This window comes from Caloenas nicobarica, chromosome 13, assembly GCF_036013445.1.
Source record: "Caloenas nicobarica isolate bCalNic1 chromosome 13, bCalNic1.hap1, whole genome shotgun sequence".
In the NCBI taxonomy this organism is placed as follows: domain Eukaryota; kingdom Metazoa; phylum Chordata; class Aves; order Columbiformes; family Columbidae; genus Caloenas; species Caloenas nicobarica.
In genome coordinates this window covers 8,802,440-8,818,538 of record NC_088257.1, presented here as the reverse complement: position 1 = coordinate 8,818,538, position 16,099 = coordinate 8,802,440, and the positions used below count along the sequence as shown (strand labels likewise).

The 16,099-nt window shown below is 37.2% G+C and overlaps 1 protein-coding gene across 3 annotated transcripts in view; it reads right to left on the bottom strand.

The window, feature by feature from the left end:
- Window positions 1–16,099, bottom strand: part of FAM13B (family with sequence similarity 13 member B) — a 48,964-nt gene that overhangs the window by 5,804 nt on the left and 27,061 nt on the right. Inside the window, exons 10-21 of one of the 3 annotated variants that reach the window (XM_065643994.1) lie at window positions 14,771–14,906; window positions 14,512–14,535; window positions 10,640–10,707; window positions 9,808–9,862; window positions 9,261–9,408; window positions 6,636–6,701; window positions 5,348–5,558; window positions 3,392–3,521; window positions 2,858–2,939; window positions 2,353–2,582; window positions 1,911–1,994; window positions 585–680 (exon numbers count right to left, since the gene is read on the bottom strand). In XM_065643994.1, coding sequence (XP_065500066.1) covers window positions 585–680; window positions 1,911–1,994; window positions 2,353–2,582; window positions 2,858–2,939; window positions 3,392–3,521; window positions 5,348–5,558; window positions 6,636–6,701; window positions 9,261–9,408; window positions 9,808–9,862; window positions 10,640–10,707; window positions 14,512–14,535; window positions 14,771–14,906 — 1,330 coding nt within the window. The remainder of the gene's footprint in view (window positions 1–584; window positions 681–1,910; window positions 1,995–2,352; window positions 2,583–2,857; window positions 2,940–3,391; window positions 3,522–5,347; window positions 5,559–6,635; window positions 6,702–9,260; window positions 9,409–9,807; window positions 9,863–10,639; window positions 10,708–14,511; window positions 14,536–14,770; window positions 14,907–16,099) is intronic. The other 2 variants (XM_065643997.1, XM_065643996.1) reach the window with 2 other exon arrangements.

The window sequence follows — 16,099 nt, the reverse complement described above, 5'->3', positions numbered from 1 at the left end:
AGTGCAAAAACTTTTCTTCCTCATTTCTTACAAGACCACAGAAAAAAGAAGATAATAGAAAGCACTGCAAGTTAGAAGGAAATGAAGTGAAAACACAATGAAAAAGCACAGATGTTGTACAGATGCTGCAGATGTTGGTAACACATCTCACAGTGGGGAAGCACGAAGGAATGAAATGGTTCTTATGGCCACCGTGTCACTCATGCCTCTAGGGACAGTAACCTGCAGTACAGAAGAGACACAAGCTTCCCTGCAACTGCTGTTACTATTTTCGGAAGGACGAGAAGTACAACATGTACTGTGGATCTGTAACTAGCACAGGGACTTGGGAAGGTCTCAGCCAAGGCAAGTCAGGACAGCTTATTTACTGAGAACCAGCTACTTCCCAAGAGCCACCAAGGTCACAAACAGCTTTGAACTGCTCTGCTCTCAATGCCTCAAGTAAAATAACAACATCTTAAATCTTCCACAAGAAAGATGTATTTTATGTAACAGTAGTACTAGCTCTTCCAAAGGCAGCCTAGCCGTTCGAAAGTAAAAAAAAAAAAAAAAAAAAAAATAGAAATAGCATTTGTTTTACTCACAAGAATAGGAGTAATGCTTGCTCTAGTTAACATTTGTTTTACAAGTCTGTATCTGTCATAAAGTGGCTTCACAATATGTCTTTCTTCTCTAGTAACCTGAAGGCAGAGAAACCACAGAATTAATTATACTAGTCACTCAATAATATCCAAGCAAACAAGGCGGTATGCTTCTCATGCCAGGCCACGTACATTCCAATTAGGAACATAAAACTAGTTTAAATTATGTGTATGAAATGGGGTTTATGCAAATAAAGGGGAATAAATGGGTGCTTTTTCCTCCTCTCTTTTCTCACTTTAACTCCCTTTTCGGACTTTTAAAGACTTCCTAGAAGTTAGGGGAGCTTCAGTAGAAGCAAACCCTCTATCTTTAAAGACCCATGGAAAAGAGGGAAAAAAAAAAAAAAAAGATCAAGAACTGGGGGAGAAGACTCTGTGCCTTGCAATGATGATGGTTCTATAGAAATGACAGGGGAAAAAAGGCAAAAGATGAAACCGTAGAGAGATTTTATGCGGTATCTGATTTACTCTCAATTCTTGGCCACTGTGTACACCAACATAATGGATCTGAAAGGCTATCCTGAACAGTTACTGGGGATCGCAGAACCAGTACCAATATGTCCAAGACCATTATTCTTCCTTGGCTTTTAGGCTGAAAGGCTTGATCAGATTTTTCCGCAGTGCTGGTTACACAGCCAGCGTGCCAAGTCCAGAAGGCTGAGAAAGAAGTAACTGGAAAGATCTTGTGATTGGACCAGCAATGCTGATCACTGTCCAAGATAAAACCCCAGAACTTTACGCACTAATTGCTAGCCACTGACTGTAACTTCCGTATCTCCAATGATATAAGAAACATGCCACATATTTGAAAAAAAAAAAAAAAAAACACAACACACAAAAACCCCCCATCAAAACACCACAAAATAACCTCCAAAAAACCTCAAAGTGTCTTTTCATTTCTATTTTTGTGAAATCCAGAACAACATCTCCAGTCTGTTCCCAGGAAATTCAATAGTGTTTATTTTTAAGATTTCTCTTTGTTTCCCAGACAAACAAGGCACCAAACGACACCAATCAATTTGCAAACTCCAACAACCTACTGATCTGTGGGAAAAGGGCCTATTAATACATACTTTTTTTTTTTTCTCAAGTCGATGTAATAACTTCCTCTGATGGTAACGCAGAAACTAATAGATAACTTCGTGCTTTGAAGAAATAAAAAAAAAAATCCACACATACCAGCATTAAAGTCTGGTATTACTACTGCACAAGAATTACTGTTGTCTACACACACATTAATATAGTCAGATGAAGCAAACCAAGTATTACCGGCCGTCCATGTTGACTTTCATAATACAGGAGGCTTTTCTGGAGAGATGTTTTTTCTTCTACCAAATGGTCCTTTGTCATTTTCTATCAGAAAATAATTCATATTTAATCAAACAAGTCACTTCAACAGTTTTTCCTACATTATCAGCTATACAGATGCCTTAGGCAAGCTCAGCTTAGTTAAGGCCATACATCCCACCTTCATCCATTTAAAACTGTCCAACACTGTCAGCAGATACTCGTAATATTTTAATAAAAAGTGAGCGAGGAAAATGTGGTTCACCTTGATCACTTCCACACAGAGTTTGAAATGCAAGGGACTGATAAAGGGCTGCTAGACAGAGGCATCATTTTGTTGATAAAGTGATACTGGAAGTGTCTGACAGTGCTGTTTCCCTCTGTTATTTTCTTAGAAACAGCCTAGCTATAACCTTATACTTACTTTTATATCTTCTGGCAAACATCTCTCAACTCGTTTTTCCTTTAATCTTTTCAAAATGAGTTCAAGTGTAGCTTCCTTGGTGGGTTTCTTCTCTTTCTGCACAACCCGCATCTCATCTCCATTCTCTTCATCCTCTTGGTCAAGAGATGAACCAAAGCTCTTTGGAAGAGTGTTACTTCGTGGACGTGTTTGAGGTATGAAATCTCCATCTGAGCTCCTCTGCTTTGCATCTGAAATGAGAAAAACTGCTCAATCCAAAGGTTGAAAAGAAATAATTCTCTCAGTTCAACTGCAAATAAAGGAACATAACAGTTTGCATAGGCAGTTTCTCTTCTGATAAACTAAAAACAAAGCCACAAGAATAATTTGGTCTTGATTTTTGAACAGTTCAGAATCTAGAAATGAAACATTTACTGTCCTGTGGAATTTTACTGAACAACTTAGCCTTTTCAGTCACATAGATAATTTGTGTTTGTAGAAAACCAGACACTGCAGCATTCCTTACCTTTTATTTGCTTTCTCAGTTTGGTAAGTTCAGTCATCCATTTTAAAACTTTCGGATTGGCCGCAATATCACTATAGGAGGGCTGAAAAGTAATAAAAACAAACTACATTTTATGAAAACAAACACACCAAAGGTTGTTTATAAATAGTTCTTTCAAGATTTGGTAATATTTATGACAGTGAACATGCCTAGTAACATGGATGCCACTGTTAGTACCAACAGAACAGGCATCACTTGTGAAAATAAACTCGAAACAAGCCATCAGAAGTTGAGCCAGAGATAAGTGGTAAGATGCTTTTTTCTCTCACCCCCCCAGGCTCGCTGCAGAAATGTCACTGTCTGCCCTTCCTGAGCTCACCCATTATGGCGTGTTTTCTAGTACAGTTGCTGTTCAGTTCACTTTTGTAAAAAACAGCACATAAAAAAAAATTATCTGTGATCCCACGGTTAGTTGCTCAGTGCTGAACTACAATAAGAAACGTAGCTCTACCATGCAGTCTTTTATCCCGAGTAAAAGCAGAAGTGGTAACTTACCTTTATGTTTTTCTCTTTTTCAAATTGTTCCTCAAATTGCTTTATTTTTTTCTGCAATTTCTTGACAAGCTGATAAGGTGTCTTGTCTTCCCTTTTGTCATCTTTTGAGCTAAAGGATGCTCTTCGTGTTCTGTATTAAAAACATTTTAAAATGTCATTTAAACAATTAAACGAGTGCAAACAACTTGTATATTTGAGTAATAGATGACTAATTTCAATTTTTTTCCCCAGTTCATAATCTGTTCTTTTCAGGTTTTCATTTAGAGACATTTACTTACTGAATCAAAACGCTTTGATGTGCTGCCTTCAAAATGAGATATGTTATTTTTTGCTCTCTAATTCTAGTAATACACCTAACAGAAATAGCTCTTTGGTGAAAGAAAGCATTTAAAATTCAAGTGTAATAAACTACTGTACTGTTAATTACGTTGTTATTAAAACAGTTCAGAACTTCCTGGTGGCTAAATTACTTATCTAAGTTACTAGATACTTGGTACTTCTTGAAATACCTGGCACAGAATATAGTCCAGGCTAGAAGCTAGCACCAAACAACCCTTAGTAATCACAGTTCCACTTAACTGTCCTACGTGAGGTATTAAATATTTATCTAAAAACCATCTACATAATTTAATCTGTTGGCCTAACTAACAGATTTCTAGAATATGTAATTCCAGTTTTGAATAATCTTTTGCATTTGTTCAGCTCCTTGATATTTGCTTCTCGTGAAAAACCATTTTTATTTCCAAGACTGATCATGAGAATTTTCTAGTACTTACTACACAAGGTGCCTGAAAGATCTTTCAGCACAGCACAGCTAGTGACATCTACGTAGCTTGAGATATTAGAAATACTAATCTGATAATCTACTAGTGTAGATCCTGATTAGTTTCAGAATGAGGAGAACAGCCTTTACAATCAGCACTTCTCTGCAGATCACTCTTCTGCATCATTTTAACAGTGCTTGTCAACTATCTGCGGGTAACTAGATAAAACTTGGGCAAGTATCTTTTATACTGTGTCAGACAGAATTAGATGCTGTAAACTTGGTCTTTCCTGTTTGAGATTTTGTAATTCTTATGGGATTATTTCTTCCCTAACAAGCATGGAAGTTCTTAAATTCCCTTTCATAGTAACAGCAGGACAGGTCACGGGTTATTTACAGTTTTGGAGGGTCACACTCCTCCTGCATCACACAAATAACTTGCAGTGTGCTTAGTTATGACTCTACTTTCATACACTGTGTTAAACAGGCTTGATCCTCGAAATCTGCAGGAGAAGACCTGCATTAAGAAGCCTCCCTCTTCGCTGTACTGCTGCCTCTCTAACAGCTGCTACTTTCCTACAACCCTTCTGAACGACAACTTTCCACAGCCCAAATGAAGAACCTGCCCAGACCACTACTGCACACTTTAGTTGCAACGGTTTGTAGAACCTGGCGCTCTTTCCTGGGAGCGCATAACACGGCACACAAAACAAATTCAAAATTATGCAACATGAAAACAGATATTCATGCTACTGAATTAAAAAAAAAGCCAAAACTTATATAAAAACATAGACCAGCAGTCCAGTAGAGACTGGTAAACAAAGGATATAAATACCACCTTCAGCCCAGGAAGTGCCGTTAGAGCAGGTTGTCAGAAGCCCTGACCAAATGCCAGGGAAATCTGTGCAAGTTTGCTCTATTTTTATACTCTTTCCCTCAGCATCTGCTAGTGGCCACTTTGAGAGACACGATACTGCCTCAGATGAACCTGTGGTCTGACTCACCACGGCAGTTCCTGAGCAGGCAGAACAGCCAAATGGTCACATAATGCTGCATTTGACCTTGGCAAATTAATTAATATCTGCAATTAATTCATATCATTAAAACCACGAGGTTCTTAGAACAGCTGTATTCTCCTTCTGGCAGTAGCATCTCCTGCCCCAACACTCATCAAATTGCATTAAAATACATACCTAACAAAAGAAAGTGCTTTGGATGAAGAATCTAACGTTTCTGGATCGTGTAAGAAACGTTGGCTTTGCCCAAAATCCAAACTACGATGTGACAAGATGGGGTGACAGTCCTCTTCCAACGGATGATTCGTCATCCTCCCAGCCTGCGGGGAAAGCTGAGCTTCTCCAGATTCACTGTCCTCCTGCCAAGATTTGAAGGCAGGAAACGGATCTAGAAGATAAAAAAGGGACACAAAATGGTACTTTTCTGTTAACAGAATTATAAACGAGAGTCAAAAGGAAACAAAAACACGTACCCAATGCTTACTCTCGTATGCTACAAAGCATATATGTGGTGTCATACACAAAGTGAATAAAAACATTGAAACACATTAGAAAGCTACAAATTCTGTCATGTATCAACTGAAAGAAAAAGGTACTGAAATGAAGTATGCACACTAGGATCCCTTTTTCAAAGTGTATCTTGGGAGTATGCATTTCTGAATAGTTAACAGTGTAAAAGAGCCTTATTTACTCATCAGAAATCTGAAGTTAGAAGAAAATATTTATTGTCTGTTGCAATGTTTTGCTGTGGAAATTAACTTTTATGCCTTACACATGTACTCTGAAAGATTGTCCTCTGGGTTTTGAAGAAGGTAAGCCCGAAAATAACTCTTTAGGTACAATACCCATTTGCTGAAGTCTTTTTAAAGGAGTGTTCTTAAGTTTAAATTCACCTTGACACCACTGAGAAAAAGAGATTTCTAATTTGTGGAAAGTGATTTCTTTTAAGCAGGGGATTCCAAAACAATCAGGTTTTTTTAAACGCCTATAAAAAGTTAGTTGCTAATATCCCTTATTATTCTCAGATATGGTTTTCTTGCTGTCTAACAAAAAGCTGATGTGGCCTTCCAAGCACTTTAATTTAAAATCCCACCCTCCTTTTTCCTTTCAGAGAGTTGCCTATATTTTCCAGTTCGAAGCAGAAATTTGAAAACTGGGTTCAAAGTGTGCAGAACAACAATAAAACCCACAAAGTAATCTTTAAAAAAAATAACCCTTGTACCTGCTTTCCATTGTACATTTACTAAGTATTATTGGGATTTTTTGTTTTGCTTTTAAGCTATAATCTTGGCTGTTCACACAGTACAAGATACAAGAAGGGGACCTTTTTGAAAAAAAGTAAACACAAAAACTGCAGATCAGAACATTCCCAAGATATAAGGGACAGCAGGTGAAGGGTTAGTTAGAAAGCAAACCATAAACTATCAAAAGGCAGATAACTGAACGTATGGCGAACCATACTTACCCTCCCCTTCTCTCTGCAGATGCATTGTTTTGAAATCAATGAGGGGAAAAGTGATAGGGCATGGCGCTAATAAAATGAAAAAAATGGCAAAAATACTAAAGTGAACACACAGCACAGTCAGAACAAACTATACATAACATGTAAAGCAGGAAGATACAGTACCAGGGAAAAACATCCCATCTTTTGGGCCAGGCCCTGAGCACTCTCAGCTTCCAGGCAATTTCAACACAGGTAAGAATGCTCAGTCCTCAGCGAATTTGAATTTTTTACTGAAAAGATTCACAAAGAACTGACACAGGAATAGTAAAGACTTATTGCAGTTTAATAAGAGTCTCATGCATCCTCACATTAACAAAAGACAAGTTCTAAATACGTTGTTGCTCACAGCTTACAAATAACAGAGATGGTGGTGGTTTCCAAAAAGCGGGACAAATGCAGAAAAAAATACTCTGAAATATAGATTAACTGATCTGCATTTTTGCCTTAAGCCAGCAAGCATTTGATGGTTCATTTTCAAGAACTCTGTTGGTTACAGGCCTTTAATTTTTTCTATTATGTAGGCTTTAATAACCCAAATCTTATAAGGAGATTTGGACTAGTATAGATTTCTGTACAAAGCCAACCTACTTCAACGGAACAACACAAGGACTTGCAGGGCCTTGGAAGGCTGAGATCCATTCTAAACAGGACTGAACAATAGCTAAAGCTAAAATACTTTGCAGTGAAATAACACCTCTTGCAAAATATCATGATTTTACTACCAAAAAGCTTAAAATATAAATTTATATACAGATATGTCACTTTCTTTTCAAATTAAGGGTCATAAAGCCATTTGGGTAAGTAAAACCAAAGGAACTTTTATGTGCAGATTCAAGGAAATAATGAAAATGGAAGTCACAAACCTTCTGCGAATACGTATTAAACCAGATTAACACAAATACAGAATGCAACAAAATTAAATGTGCAAGTAAGCAATTAATGTGAATAAAACACTTAGAACATAAACAGGATTTTTTTTTTTTAAACTTTAGATAGTTATTAACTTGGGCAACAAGAATGAAAATCTGGACGCAGTGTCTTTGGATGCCTGCAAATTGACTTCTATATGACACGACAAACTCTGAATGTACAGTTTGCTGGAGTAAAGAAGGCCAGCCAGCAAATATTTCAAAACCATAAGCAAACCAATCAGAAATTGTACACCTCAGCATTTGTAAATGGGTTAAAATGGAAGGATGGATTAATGCAGGCAATTAATTTGGAAAATAGCCAATACTGGTGACAAATTACCAGTAAGTTATCACCATTTGAGCTTCAGGACAAAGCCTGATGCGCTGACATGCTACAAGCATATGCTGCACAGTTAAACTACGCACATTGCGGGTATACTTCGCTCATTTTAATATTTACACCACAGCAAGCAGGGTGAAACGCAGTCATTCCTTGTCACCAGTGTCAGTGAGACATTCACCCTGACACTCAGAGGCATCTCAAAGAATTGCTGTCACTGGAGTGAAAACCTTGTCCCTGCAGAGTAAATCTGTACTGTATCTGCCAGGTTGTATTTACAAGTTTTTAAAATTGGAAACAAGTGGACTGTGGTCACTGTACTGTAGGTGACAGTTTACAGTATTTTAGCAAACTGTATCACTTGCATTTTTTAAAGTGTGATGATTCAGAATATCAACACTAGGCAGAGGGAACAGGATATAAGGAACACGTAAAAGGTAAGTACTTTGAAAAGAAGATACTGACAAGACTGTTTTCTCTGGTTACAAAGGGGTTACGTTTTTACACAAGTAAAACAACGTTCTAAACAGTTATTACCAGACATTCGAGCAACAAAGTTCAGTAAAGCCACAAGCTCAGGGGCTTGCTAAACATGGAAGGCCATGAAGAATAAGGTCACAAACATAAGGAATCCTGCCCGAGAGAAAACTGTTTCAAACATTTTGCTTTTCCTAAAATCCAAACATTGGAGGGAGAAGGGGCATAGAAATAATATCCATCTGCAACTTTAACTTTTATTTGAAAATTCAGAGCTGTTTCAAGTTGTCCCATGACATGGAAACCAATATCTAACATTCCTGGTGTTTAAAAGGAAACAATCAAGAGATTTTTCAGTACAAAAGAAATATGAATTGCTGTGTTCAGTGATTTTAAGTCAAATTCGGCTAGTGTTAGAACTTCAGTAGCTTACATTAAAAAAAAAGACACTGGGAATATTGACTATGAGACATAATCAGTGAAAGCATTTTTAAGGCCTTGGATGAGAGAATCCTAGGAACCATACGTTCCTTTTTAAAAAACAAAACAAAATAAACAAACCTCTAGTATGAAACTTGGGCTTTTTTGCTTTCTTTAGTTGCTCCTTTGACTATTTTTTCTTTACAGTTTTTTTAAGGTCCTTAATTAAGTTGCAGATAGTTCTGAAACAAGATGAGACCTATGCCATGACTTGGTCAATCATGCCATGACTTGGTCAATCTTACCATGTGTAAGAGAACATACTATTCAGATCGAAATAAAGGAAAAAAGGGTAAGTTGTCTGCTGCTTCTGCTTTGTCAAATGTTGTGTTCATCATTACTAGCTAATTGTACTGTGAGCTAGAGGGTCAAAATTACCTTCCCATTTGTCACCGTCAGATCCATTCTTCAGATCTAGACGTGGTACTTGGACACTCAGGGCCTCCTCAGAAACATTAATGTTGCCATCGCCCGACACTGCCGAATCAGGATTTGCATTAAGATCACAAGTCTTGCTACTTGAATCCTGTGTTTAAGTAACAAAATAGAACAATTTTATTATTATTTAACAACTGAAAATCAGGTACCTAATTAGTGCCAGTTCCAGCACTTCCAGAAATTTTCTGGGGAAAAAAAAAAAATTAACTCATGGAATTACAAACAAGCTTCCCTCCCACCCCCAACAGTAGTCAATTTTTTGCATTACAAAACATTCCTTTCACGAGATGTGTAAGTAGAAGCCTGGTCTGCTGCCCAAAGCTTCTGTGAAGCGAGATGATGAGATCTCTAACAGATTTTGCAAACTTTGCAGCAGGCCATCAACATCAGATGTTAAAAGCTAAATTAATTGGTTTTCTTCATATCTGTATTTATGTTTATGAATAAGATGCTATGTATCTGTATTTAAATGAAACCATAATCTTACCAGAAACATCTCTGAAGATCGTCTATCATTGCCACCAAGCAAAATACTATTTTGCCTAAAAAGAAGACGCAGACTTAGTTATCCTTTTAAATACAAGTTCTTTAACAAACAGTAAATAGTACACATTCCCTTTACATTTTATTCTTACATACCCTAGTCGAGCTTTAGCAGATATGCAATGTGCTTCCTTAAAGTGATAATTAAAATTCTGGGGAGCAAAATTTGTTGCTCCCCCGCTTCTCTTTTTTTTTTTTTTTAACACCACCCACTTTGTTCTTCACAGAGAATTTCACACTGAAGCGTGTAAACAACAACTGGACTTGAACCAAGTTGGAAATAAAAATAGCTTAGACCTTTATTTGCAAGCTAGGAGTAAATATTTTAAAACTCAATTGAACTCAAACTGAAATTTCAATCAGTGCTGAACTCAAACTGCAAATGAACTTAAAAGTCTTTTGGCTAGTCAATATTGTCAACATTAGTTCTTCAATCATTAAGAGCAATAAAATGTGCCAAAATATTTTAAAGAAAATAACTACTACTTCTTCTAGTTTTCTTGCCCAAAATATAGGGTTGTTCACTAATAAACAGTATATATATCATAGGCTTGTACTTATTTTCTCTTTTAAGTGCATAAAGTTCCATGCTTTTTATATCATCATCATAAAAATGTAACTCCATATCCCTGTTTTCACATGTGAGTTGTATGTTTAGTCTCACCTCCCCTGTTATACTGTGTTGTCACAAGTCACCAGTTGGGTACATCTATTCTTCAGAACTGAAGTTATACATTCTGCCATTTAGAATGAAAAAAAAAAAGAAAAATACATACCTTTCACTATTATTTTCTCCATCAACATCTGCATCTTCATCGCATGGTTTCAATAATACGTCCACAATCTGTTGGCAAAAAGTATGTTTAGAAAGATTTGGGAATGGCATTCTCAGCTGAAAACATTTCTGTGATCATCACTGACCACAGAAAACCCTCAAGAACTAAAAGCACAGCTTTTTGTGTGGGGGTGGAAATCATACTTTTCAACCATGCAACCAGTAACTGGCTATTTTAATCACTAAAGACAGACAATGACTTTCCATCTTCAGACAAATAATTTTTTATTATTTCTTTTAAATATTAACACCAACAGTTCTACTGCAAATTGTTAATCATAGCTTGAAGTTTGGGGTGAATAAAATCATGGCGGTAAGTATATCCCAGTCGTGAAAATAACTGAGTTGGATGCAGACTTGTGCTCAGCATATATGAAATGAAACAAGTCTGACAGACTTTCTAAAAGGAGCTACTAATCCCTGTTACTAAATAAAGCAGCAACAGAACTGGAAGGGGATGAAGAAATGTTGGCATTTCTATGACACCATCTCACAAAACAAGTTCAGATGAATACATGTCACCATTTTGTTCACTAAAAGTTGGCACAGGAAGATAACTACTTTAAGTATTTTTGCCAAAGCCCTGTACTAGATTTCTTCAAAAAGTGTCTTATTTGGAGGAACATAAGAAATTTAAATATAAAATATGTCATTTTAAAATAACAGATTACATTTGCTTTCAGACTTTAAGGAGTTCTCACAAATGATCTTTAAAATGTCTGAATATAAAATGAAGTTATCTGGAGAGTTCCGATATATCTAATGGCTGCCAGTTTTACACTGATGACAGTAATAGTCGCCCCTATCAGACAAAACTCCATTATTCTGTTTACATTACTCAGCCCTCAAGTCGAATTCCAATTCAGGGAAAGAATTTTTAATTATAGGGCGTCTGTCACACTCCAGCAGATAATTTCCACTCTGGAGATGAGCTGTGCAAGTCTTGCATAGTCACACTTATTGTAGTTGTGGGAAGAGCTGCTTCTGTTTCCATTTCAGACCAAAGAAGAACTCACAGGCACATCTTTTGTTTCCTACAACCCTACACACCCCCTCAAACTCCTTTCACAGAGAAGAATCAGTAGATTTCCCTTTAACATCTCACCTAAAGATACAACTCCCCAGTAACATTTGAACTAGCGTCTTAACTAACATTGAAAAAAACCAAAAGCTGACCCCAGAATTCCACCTTACCACTGATATCAATGGATAAAAGTCTATCAAAAAGCAAAAAAGGCCAAGAATGATATCAGGTGTGACAACAACAGTGCATCCATACACGACTCTGTGCTCCCAAGCATCACATTCACCTTTAGAGTCTTAGCACGGCAACGTAGTCGGAACTCTGACGTACACTTACTTTGTGAGAAGTGTAATTCACATTTCTCAGCTGTTCTTTGAAACCACCAAAACTGCATAAAATGCACTGAAAAGCCACCAGTTTGCAATTTTTGTTTGTCCATCTACACTTGTATTTTTTGCATTTTGACTTCTAAAGCTCAGCGCATATTTTAACTAGGAAGTCGGGAAGAAGGAAGGTGTTAGGCGTTAATATGAGAAACTCTCTATAGCTTTTGTAGGCTTTCGTTGTCAAAAGACAGAAAACCTAAAACAAGTACTACAAATAAAGAAAGGATTACGATAGCCAAAAAAAGACTGATGGCAGAAATATGCAACTCTGTACTTTCAAGAGAGTTCTTGCAAACAGCATTCACCTGAATCATAAAATATCACCTAAGAGCAACACCATGCTTTGGGTATTTTGCACTACTGGATAACAATCTAGTAATTTTTTTTATAACAAGATCTGGCACTAATGTATCAGGAAAGAACCTGGACAATCAATACATTCAGTGAAATTTTAATTTAACAGAATAGGAATCTAAACTAATATGGTAGTTTAGCCAGAACAACTGAAAAATTTGGCTTCTTCAGTAATTCAAAAAGTCTTCTGGGATCCATGAAAGCAAACAGAAGCCCAGCAGAAGAATACACTGCAATAGCGAAAAGCGCTACAGCGACATTTTGTTTTAATAAAAACAGATTCCAGACAAGACACACAGTTTCACTATGCTAAGGCATCCATTTCTATCTTTTCAAGTTCATAGACCTATTAAATTATTCTAGTTAATCTAAGTCTACTAGCAATACCTTTGCTTATCTAGTTATTTTTTAGGAAACCCTCAGAAGTATTTATGGAGTCACAGGCAAGAAGCTAAAAACCATTGTAGAAGCATCTGTACACATGTATAGCAAATCTCTCTACACAGAGAATTCACCATTTAGACTTAAGACAACTAAAATTTTGCCAAATAAGGAACTTTAGATTTGAATTTTTCCTTAGAAGTGCTTATTTGACAGCTGCATATGTGTTATTTCATACAGAGTAGCAGAAGTTATATTCTCTTGCATGTTACTGTTATATTTGACTTCATTGTTGTCAGCATGTATTTTACAGCATTGCTTGACTGCATAAAGATCCCCTGAATGAGAGACCGATGCTACAGTTCAGGCCATCATTACCAATTCAGGCCATACATATTACAAACCTTCACACTGGATTGTATGTGGAGATCTAATAATTTCCAGCTCAAAGCAAAGCTGAGGGATGTTTGTTGTATAGGGCAAACAATTATTTCAACATTTACAGTTGCTGCAATCCTGTGCTTCCATTCAAACCCTATACAATATTTGCTTTTTTTAGTGATGTGAAGCTGTTCAATTCAAGCATAATTGAAGCAAAGCCAAAATTAAATCTTCAACATCTGATACCCTATGGTCTGTTGCTTACATTCTTAGTTGGTTTCTGAACTTTAACACCAACTTCCAGTATCATAGAATGGTTTGGGTTGGAAAGGACCTTCAAGATCACCTGGTTCCAACCCCCTGCCATGGGCAGGGACACTTTCCACTAGACCAGGTTGCTCCAAGCCCCGTCCAACCTGCCCTTAAACACTCCCAGAGATGGGGCATCCACAGCTTCACCGGGCAGCCTGTCCCAGCCTCACCACCCTCACGGGGAAGAATTTCTTCCTTATATCTAATCTAAATCTCCCCTCTTTCAGTTTAAAGCCATTATCTCTTGTTTTATCACTACATGCCCTTGTGAAAAGTCCCCCTCCAAGAAAGCCGGAAAGTCCTATTTTCTCAGCAAACCCATTTTTAAAAAACAGAACTAAGTATTTTATTTTTACAAGCATGTTAGCATCACATCCAAATATGTGCTCATGCAGCACTCTAAATAGATTTTTCTGCTTTGGAATACAAACAGTCAATCTTGATACTTTTCAAGGTGACAATGTGTTGAACCTCTTCGGGAAGTCATAAGTCTGTTTTTCTTTCACTGAACACCTCAAGCGTAAGAATTCTACGTGAACACATCAGTATGGATGGACAAGAGCTATGAGCACAGCACAAGTCACATATCTAAGCAGAGAGGCTCAAGGAGAAGTAACAGAACCTCTTTCAACTAGACAGATGAAGACGTGTTGAAAAGCACAGGACATTTATGCCTACCATGGAAGAAATGGGAAACAGTGAGAAAAGGCTGAGAAACAATTTGCATCTGAAAGTTGTTGTTTTGTTTTGGTTTTTTCTTCTTAATAGGTCAATTACAAAAGCACACCTTCCTAGCACAAGCATAGGAAAGAAGCTGTAGAGTCTCAATGCAACTGTTACTTCTACCTTTGCTTAATACGGTCAAAGTTGTGACTGCGGGCTATGCTACAATCCACATCTCCTGCTCCTGGGGAAGCCATTACTAATACAGATGACATTCTAACCAGTGCTATTCTTGCTGATACAGTGACTTACCTGAGCAGAAGGAAGGGCTGGTACCTGTGAAAGACCAATAGAAACACATTAGTCAGGGTCCAAACAAGTTGCACTGGAACACACAAGAAGTCCTCTGTGCATATCTACAAAACGTGCATGGCAGAGAAGGTGATGAACTGCTCAGAGCAACAGCGCCATGTAAGGCAGCATCAGAGACACTGGGAAAGGTTGGATCTCTAAAGCACTTGGCTAAAGTCACAGCAATTTATGATTTTCATACACAGGAGGCTCTTCTCACCTGAATGCTTTCTTCTTCCTCAGTTAAAGTACCATGTTTCATAGCTTCACTGTCTGTATCAGTGCAAATCAATACTTCAGAGCAGTCTCCTGTGTTCTCATTGCTACCAGTGTCATTATCTTCAATAACATCATTCCTAAAGGGAAGAACAGAAAGACTTCAGCAACCTATTGTTCCACTTTTAAAAGAAACAAAACAAAACACTCCACTTTTTTTTCCTTAAACAGTATAAAAATTTTTTCTTGTAACGAAATTATGACCAAAGATACTGGCAATATCTACAATCTCAATCACCTGTAGGCAAATTTAGTTATTTATGTAATTTATATATATTTCTGAGGATACCTACAACAGTACACAGTAGATGTATTACATTTTTTGATTTGATTCTTGTAATAAGGGTCAGGCATACATCCCCCACTTACTATGTTTCCCTAAGGAATAAAAGTGCCAAGAGCCAGAAGCAATGACATATTGACACTGCTGTGACCACATAAAGTTGCTGTGGCTACACACCTCTCAATATTGAAGCTGCTATTTTATAGCTAGTACCACTACAGTCCCCTCCAATGAGAAATCCCATTATTTCTAACACTTAATCTTCCTAGAATTCAACTTAAGGCTTGTAACAGTACAACCAGATTAAAACTAACTTATACCATGTTTATGTTCTTATATCCTTTATATGCCGCCATCTGTTACCACACAATTCTGTAATTCATCAAAAGCCTTTGACTTCCTTGCCTTCCTTCTCCTCACTCACAAAGAATTCCAAACTACTTTTAAAAATCCTCCTCTAATCAGACAGAGATACTAAACAGGATGGTCTGGAATTTAACATTTTAACTCTCTTTTCTTTATTCCAGCAATTATTTTAAGTTGGTTGTAAGAAATTTGCACTGGATCACTGCAATTTTTAGTTATTCATTTAACTGAGTATTTGCCTTGTGCATAAGTCTGCTGGCAGTGCTACTTTAAAGGACGCAGACGACCTCTTTCAAGAACACTATCATGTATCCTCTATTACGGTTAATCCACAGTGGAACGACGATCAGAAGCTGCAATGGTTACTGTGCCAGAAGAGTATATTGGTTTCAGACCTGCAGTGACAGTACTTTCAGGCTCTGCTGCTGTGAAGTCAGCCAGTCTTTAGAGCACTTACCCTGTAACTGAGGGAATCCAGCTACAACAGGTCTTTCAGGCGATTACCCACTTATTTATAAATGACTTAAAGACATTCGATCTCTGTCACTAAAACTCAGTGTTAACTGATTATTGCCAGTAAGGATTATTACTTTTATGATCAACTGTTATCTCTAGTCTGACCTC